Raw genomic sequence first — 8,186 nt, forward strand, 5'->3', positions numbered from 1 at the left:
CAGAAACTCTCATTAACTGTTGGGAGAGACTCACTACAGAAACTCTCATTAACTGTTGGAGAGACTCACTACAGAAACTCTCATTAACTGTTGGGAGATACTCACTAGGCTGACTTGTTAAATTATTTGTTGTATATTTAAAGTATCACAACCAATTATTATTTAGTTAAAGACTACCGTGTGCTAATTTTCCAGGTGTTTTGTGTTTGTGCTTTAATTTTTTAAAACACAAATGCATTATAGAAAGAACCATTTTCTGCACTTCACCAAACCCTGTAATTGTGGGTTAAATGGATGCTTGATGGATGTTTCACCCATTCCAAAAATGTCATATCCCTCAAAGTGTTGCCAGTCTTCTCAAGCAGTGAATCAAGTTGATAGTTAATAGGTCCTGGAAAATGCAGTATTTTCACCAATGTGCAGTAATATTTATCACACCATAGGTTGGACTGAAAGAAATCAATGATTATAGTTGGACTAATAATGGAGCATAGAAAAATGGCAGCAGTTCTAGAACAAACACAGCCTCCATAAAACCTCTATGGTGTCATATGTGGTGTTGATCAGTATTCCCTCCTATCTAATGTAAATGTGTTTGAGTGTCTGTAATAAACCGGGCTTCTCCGGGTCTGGTAGCCTCTGCCTCATTATCGCTCCCTGCTGTTGACGACACAGATGAGCAGGATTGTGAGGAGGGTGGACTAAGTTTCAGGGCAACTGTTACCTGCACTTCCCCGAGAGAGACCTGGCTGCAGGCCGAGCAGCGCTGCCGAGACCTCAGCTCTCACCTGGTCAGCATCATCACCCCAGAGGAACAGCACTTTGTCAACTGTGAGTAGAGGCCTGTGTGTGTGTGTGTGTGTGTGTGTGTGTGTGTGTGTGTGTGTGTGTGTGTGTGTGTGTGTGTGTGTGTGTGTGTGTGTGTGTGTGTGTGTGTGTGTGTGTGTGTGTGTGTGTGTGTGTGTGTGTGTGTGTGTGTGTGTGTGTGTGTGTGAGAGAGAGAGAGAGAGAGAGAGAGAGAGAGAGAGAGAGAGAGAGAGAGAATATCCCTTCATTCTTTCCCCCCCTCCAGCCAACGGCCAGGACTACCAGTGGATTGGGCTCAATGACAAGACCGTGGAGAATGACTTCCGCTGGATAGACGGCACACCACTGGTGAGTCAGGCAGACAGACGCAGTACAGAGGAAGTGGGTTAGCACAGAACTTAGTCCCCACTCAGAGTGCTCTCCCCCAGTGGTTCCCAACATTTCCTTTCCCGGGACCACCAGATCACCGACTGTTGCCTACCACATTCAAACACTGTTCATACTGTACCTGTCCATTCATACACTGTTCATACTGTACCTGTCCATTCATACACTGTTCATACTGTACCTGTCCATTCATACACTGTTCATACTGTACCTGTCCATTCATACACTGTTCATACTGTACCTGTCCATTCATACACTGTTCGTACTGTACCTGTACATTCATACACTGTTCGTACTGTACCTGTCCATTCATACACTGTTCGTACTGTACCTGTCCATTCATACACTGTTCATACTGTACCTGTCCATTCATACACTGTTCATACTGTACCTGTACATTCATACACTGTTCATACTGTACCTGTAGATTCATACACTGTTCATACTGTACCTGTCCATTCATACACTGTTCATACTGTACCTGTCCATTCATACACTGTTCATACTGTACCTGTACATTCATACACTGTTCGTACTGTACCTGTACATTCATACACTGTTCATACTGTACCTGTCCATTCATACACTGTTCGTACTGTACCTGTACATTCATACTTTGTTCATACTGTACCTGTATATTCTGATCTGCATGCCATAGACTACTTACTTACTCTCCTGATTTCTGGGTTTTGTACATTGAAAACAAGAAACCAACAGAAACATAAATGGTCTTTGTAACTTCCTACCAATGTTGCTCTCTACTCCCCTCAGCAATTTGAGAACTGGCGGCCGAACCAGCCGGATAACTACTTTAACTCTGGAGAAGACTGTGTGGTGATGATCTGGCATGAGAACGGCCAATGGAACGACGTTCCCTGCAACTACCACCTGCCCTTCACCTGCAAGACTGGCCCAGGTACGTATGGGTCAGGGGTTAGGGTTCAAGAATTGTGTTTTAGTGTCTGGATGGGCACTGGTAAATGTTTTCTTAAAAACTAATTTTACTGTACCTTCGCCATCATTATGTGTGGTTATCTTATACCTGTGTTGGTGTTACAACTCATTCATGTTTTATAAACTCGTTAGGCAGGTACCCTTCAAAATAAATTGCTACCAATAAATATCATCAGTTGTAATTTGATGGATTGATTGATTTGTCGATTGATTGATTTGCACTGATCATTGTTCCTCAGTATACTGTGGCGCACCGCCAGAGGTGGAGAATGCCAAGATGTTTGGCAGCAGGCGGGAACAGTATACGGTGGGGTCCATCATCCGCTACCAGTGTAACCCAGGCCTCCTACAGCGCCACCTGCCTGTGGTGCGCTGCATGGCAGACGGACAGTGGGAGAAGCCACAGGTGGAATGCCTGGGCGGTGAGTAGTGCACACTCTTTTACTCTTTCAACACTCTATAAACATACCTGTAGGTTAGTCCCACATTGACACACTTCCAATTCTCGTTAAGAACTCTGCTATTGAAATGATCGTTAGAAAGGTGGAAATCGAGGTTCCTTGTAGGTTGATGAAAATGTCACTGTATTTTTCAGTTGAAGCTTTACATTATTGTAATGTTGTCTGATGCTATGAAATTACCTTTGAATCATTGAAGGTAATGTATGAATCATTGAAGGTAATGTATGAATCATTGGAGGTAATGTATGAATCTATGAAGATAATGTTTGTTTCTCTTGCCAACAGCAGTGCCCTCCCCCAGTAACAGAATACAGCGCAGATCGATCAGAAGGCGAGGAGAACCAACCAGCAGCAAACGTCACTAAGCAGGGAAGATTAAAGAAGATCTCTTGAAGATAATTATTTTATAAGAACATTTACAGAACACAGAAGCCATTTTCTAACTTACTAACGAGGTTTGAATGTTTGAAGTACCCACCTTGTACATAAGACCAAATCAACTTTGAGCAGTAACATTGTCTTTTCAGTTTGTCACTCTCTGACTATTTAAAAAAAAAGTATGAATTAAGCCATTATGTAATTGTATGTTTTTGTCATTCTTGTCCCAAAATAATGACATGTGTTCATTATATATAAGAGTTGTTTATTGTTTGGAGTTTTATTGTTATTATTAATATAATTTTTGGTTTTGGTGGATTGTGATGCCGTTGATAAGGTGTGAGTTGTTGCTAAAATACTTTGTCCATGTCGCTAACTAGACTGGATTATGGAGACATGGTGTAGGGTGAAGTTTCCGCTAGACACTGATCTTGGGTCAGTTTTACTTTTCCTCCACTAATGGTTAAGATGAGGGTTGGTGGAGGGGAAGCTGATCTAACTCTGTACCTAGGGGAAACTTCACCCCTGTTCTAGATCTTTGCCAAACCAGACAGTGTGTGTTAGACTGTACCACCCAGAGGTAAACACCCAATCTGGCCAGACGGTATTTAGTGGGGGTTTGGCACGTTGCTATGAGCCAAGCAGAGGCTTGGTGAAATTCACCCATTGAGGAGATACTAGACAGTCAGAAGTATGTTTGTATTCTGGAGGTGCCTACATAATATACACTCACTATGGGAGATGGATATATGTCTAATAATCCATGAAGGACTGTGAATTTGATAGAAAAAGTCTATTGAGTTACTTTTGAGCGCTGTTAGCCTAGCAATGTTAGCCTAGCAATGTTAGCCTAGCAATGTTAGCCTAGCAATGTCCGGTTGTAGCAATGATAAGCAAGATGAGGTAAAGGGGATGAGATCTTGTGCATGTATCCACCAAACAAGCATTTATGAGTCACCAAATGATCACCTATCTTTAAAATAGTAGATGCTAAAGGGGAAAACAATATCTATAATTGTCAGATGTCTTCATACATCAAAAGTGGTGTTGTGTAAAACCGAGAAATCTTTTACGCTTCAATGAATAAACATGTCTGACGAGTTTTGATTTTGGGGTGAACGATCGCTTTCACCTTTTACTGCAGTGGGCTAAATCAGGGTCACATAAATCTACTTTGAAACAAAAGTATCCACCTCACACACATGGTTATGGGCTTAAAAGAAATAAGACACCTGTACCATGTCACATATAGAGTTGAAATGTATTAAATGTTGAGTTTGAATCCCAATATTACACTTTATATACATCACAGAAAACTGAAATATAACAAAACCGTCTGACATAGAAAACAGTTGTTCAAAATAATGCTTATTAATTATGAAATTATGAAAAATATTAATAACATTCCACCCATGAGGCCACTAGGTCATTTGACTGCAGGAAAGGGCTATGGGAGGGGATAATAAGGGAGATATTATTTATTTAATCTCTAAGTCATAAAGAGAAAGCTAGCGAAGCCGACACAGCAGGCTACTGTGTCCGTCTGTATTTCAAACCTACATAATTTGTTTAGAGCAGAAGGGAGACGGAGTGCCTGATGTGAATAATACACAGCAATGTTAGAATCTCTGCCTGCCACACTGGAGAGGCAACATCATGCGATCTACTGAGGCTGCCCTAAAATAAGAGAGTGAAAGAGGACTCAACTTCTCAAATAAGAGAGAGAGAGGACTCAACTTCTCAAATAAGAGAGAGAGAGAGGACTCAACTTCTCAAATAAGAGAGAGAGGACTCAACTTCTCAAATAAGAGAGAGAGAGGACTCAACTTCTCAAATAAGAGAGAGAGAGAGAGGACTCAACTTCTCAAATAAGAGAGAGAGAGAGGACTCAACTTCTCAAATAAGAGAGAGAGGACTCAACTTCTTAAATAAGAGAGAGAGAGGACTCAACTTCTCAAATAAGAGAGAGAGAGAGGACTCAACTTCTCAAATAAGAGAGAGAGAGAGGACTCAACTTCTCAAATAAGAGAGAGAGGACTCAACTTCTCTCTCAGGTTCAGTAGTGACACGGAAGAATAAAAAAACAACAGGCTTGGAGTCAATTCTATTTAAATTTCAGTCAGTTAATTCATTGAAATTCACTGTATTTATTTCCTGAGGGGATTGGAATTTAATCGGAATCGACCCCTTGGTTTTTCAACAATGTTGTTGGCCTAAACAGGACCAAACGGATGAATGTCATTGGTCAGTTTGACACTTTCGTCGTCTCACACAAGGCTGTGCAGTGCATAGCAACTCCATGGGATCAGTTTTATTAACAACTGCAGTAACTTTCAGATCAAATGTTTCTCTTCATTGTCTGTTTTGTTTCACAGAAAAACCTCAGCGGACACATTTATTTCAACTCCAGATCCATCGCCATTTTAATCGCTTGTAGTCCTTCAGTTTTGTATTGTATGCATAACCTGCTGTTATATCTGATGAAGATGCTTCATTCATTGTTTATGTTTACAGGAGGCTGTGCCTCCTCCTTCAACACGCCGTCATATGTCTTGCCGGCCAAAAGCTTCACCTGTAATCATAAACCATATACCAATCAAAGAGATGATGGAGAGGTTCCACAAAGAACAGGCTTAAAGCAATTCAATACCTGGAACTTCCGATGACAGAAGTGTCATTTAAAGTTACACACACCATCATGTTTTACTGTACCCCTGCAGGGCTGAAAGTATTAAGAGCTTTTAGAAGATAATAACACAATGCCAGGTCTAGTGTATAGAATCAAAGGACATAAATGCCTCCTGGCATTGCTGAGGGATGATTGTCTCCAAAGCAGCTGAAGCAACTTGACAAAGGGACATAGAGCAGTGTTTAGCAACCTTTTACTACCAGTGATTGGCAAACTATGACACCCTTGACAACTAACCGCCTGAGGGACCTGTCAGTAACATCCCTGGGAAAGGTGCCGGTCCACGGACCAGAGGTTGAGAAACACTGGTGTACAGCACTCCTGCAACTCCCCCGACCCTGCCATCTGTTTAGGGTTGTGTACTGTAGGCACAAAACAGGAGCAAAGGGTTCTGAAATGGACACGGGATCAGTTACCTGAACACTTCTGTTTTCTTCTGTTTCCCACTAGGCACTAACTGGTTGAATCAACGTTGTTTCCATGTCATTTTAACAGCAAAGATCTATGTGATGACATTGAATCAATGTGGAGAACTGATTGGATTTGCAAAAAGTGATCAATGTAAAGGATTTCGGATATAATTGTCTTTTTTCACCTAACTTTTATCCTAAATCCAATGAGAAGGTTAGCATGTTTGTTGATTTGACTTTGAGTTCACGTTAGTTGACAGTCAAAACTAGATGTTGAACTGACGTCTGTGTCCAGTGGGTTGGTGAGAGCGACTGACCCTGTGCATGAACAGGCCCAATAAACCACACACTGAGAACATCATGAGTAGAGGTGGAGAGGTTCTAGTCTTATGGAGCTGGACAGAATGTACCCAAATGTGCCTGAAATGAACTGTTTGTCTTCCAATGTCTGTATTCAACATTTGTTCCAAAACATGCCAAATAAAGATACTTTACTTGTTACTTTCTCTTGATTTCATTCACTTTCTGTGTGTGGAGCATGTTCAACAGTGAAACATTAATGTTCAAATGGATAGTTTATTGGTATGCTCTTTTAGGTCAGAGTGTTTAACAGGATTGACACACAACAAAGATCAATCTGGGAGTGTCTCCCAAACATTCTAGGTAGAGGCAACAAAAGCCTTCTTTCACCTCCCATCAGTCTCAGTCGACTCACTGTTTCTGAGGCAGCTGGTTCAGTATAAACAGGTATGACTTAGAGTCATGAGGAATAATCCAATTATGGTACATTTCTATTTGCCAACAGGGTGGGTGGCCGTCAGTTTAGCCCTGTGAGTGTGACTGAATAGAGGCCTGTTTGTGGTCCCCTCTCTGCCTTGCCTACTCCCTCCTTCTCTCTTTCTCTCCTTCCCTCCCTCCCTCCCTCCCTCCCCCAGACTGACTGTCTCTCTGTCTGGCCACACCGGTTCACCTCCCTCCCCCAGACTGACTGTCTCTCTGTCTGGCCACACCGGTTCACCTCCCTCCCCCAGACTGACTGTCTCTCTGTCTGGCCACACCGGTTCACCTCCCTCCCCCAGACTGACTGTCTCTTTGTCTGGCCACACCGGTTCACCTCCCTCGCCCAGACTGACTGTCTCTCTGTCTGGCCACACCGGTTCACCTCCCTCCCCAGACTGACTGTCTCTCTGTCTGGCCACACCGGTTCACCTCCCTCGCCCAGACTGACTGTCTCTCTGTCTGGCCACACCGGTTCACCTCCTCCCCCAGACTGACTGTCTCTCTGTCTGGCCACACCGGTTCACCTCCCTCCCCCAGACTGACTGTCTCTCTGTCTGGCCACACCGGTTCACCTCCCTCCCCACACTGACTGTCTCTCTGTCTGGCCACACCGGTTCACCTCCCTCGCCCAGACTGACTGTCTCTCTGTCTGGCCACACCGGTTCACCTCCCTCCCCCAGACTGACTGTCTCTCTGTCTGGCCACACCGGTTCACCTCCCTCGCCCAGACTGACTGTCTCTCTGTCTGGCCACACCGGTTCACCTCCCTCCCCCAGACTGACTGTCTCTCTGTCTGGCCACACCGGTTCACCTCCCTCGCCCAGAACTCCTGGCTGTGTGCTCTTTCTCTCTCCCATCTCTCTCTTTTTCTGTTTGTCTCTCTCACCCACTCACAGTCACTCTGTCTTCCACACGTTCTCTCCCATACTCTCTCCAACACACTCTCTCTCTTCTCGTTCTCTCTGTCACTATCTTACAATCTCTCTCTTGCCTGTTGCACCCTCTGTTGGTTGTTCCATGAAGCTGTTCGGTGGGAAATATTGAGATAGAAAGAGAGCCCCTTAGCGTTTTGACAGCTTAGGCAACACCAGGTGTAGACCTTACACACTTATGTGAGAATGCTATTCATTGACTACAGCTCAGCGTTCAACATCATAGTGCCCTCAAAGCTCATCACTAAGCTAAGGACCCTGGGAATAAACACCTCCCTCTGCAACTGGATCCTGGACTTCCTGACGGGCCGCCCCAGGTGGTAAGGGTAGGTAACAACACATCCGCCACACTGATCCTCAACACGGGGCCCCCTCCAGCGTGCGTGCT

At 43.8% G+C, this 8,186-nt stretch overlaps 1 protein-coding gene across 1 annotated transcript; it reads left to right on the top strand.

Annotated features, from left to right (window-relative positions):
- The first annotated feature begins 415 nt into the window (after positions 1 to 415).
- On the top strand, positions 416 to 4,745 carry LOC124033452 (brevican core protein-like). The gene is given in 7 exon segments (XM_046345482.1): positions 416 to 422; positions 693 to 732; positions 734 to 831; positions 1,073 to 1,155; positions 1,966 to 2,110; positions 2,388 to 2,570; positions 2,895 to 4,745. Coding segments are annotated over 7 exon segments (636 nt in total). The 3' UTR covers positions 2,975 to 4,745.
- The last annotated feature ends 3,441 nt before the right edge of the window (positions 4,746 to 8,186 follow it).

The sequence above is a fragment of the Oncorhynchus gorbuscha genome, linkage group LG04 (genome assembly GCF_021184085.1).
Source record: "Oncorhynchus gorbuscha isolate QuinsamMale2020 ecotype Even-year linkage group LG04, OgorEven_v1.0, whole genome shotgun sequence".
Lineage (NCBI taxonomy): Eukaryota > Metazoa > Chordata > Actinopteri > Salmoniformes > Salmonidae > Oncorhynchus > Oncorhynchus gorbuscha.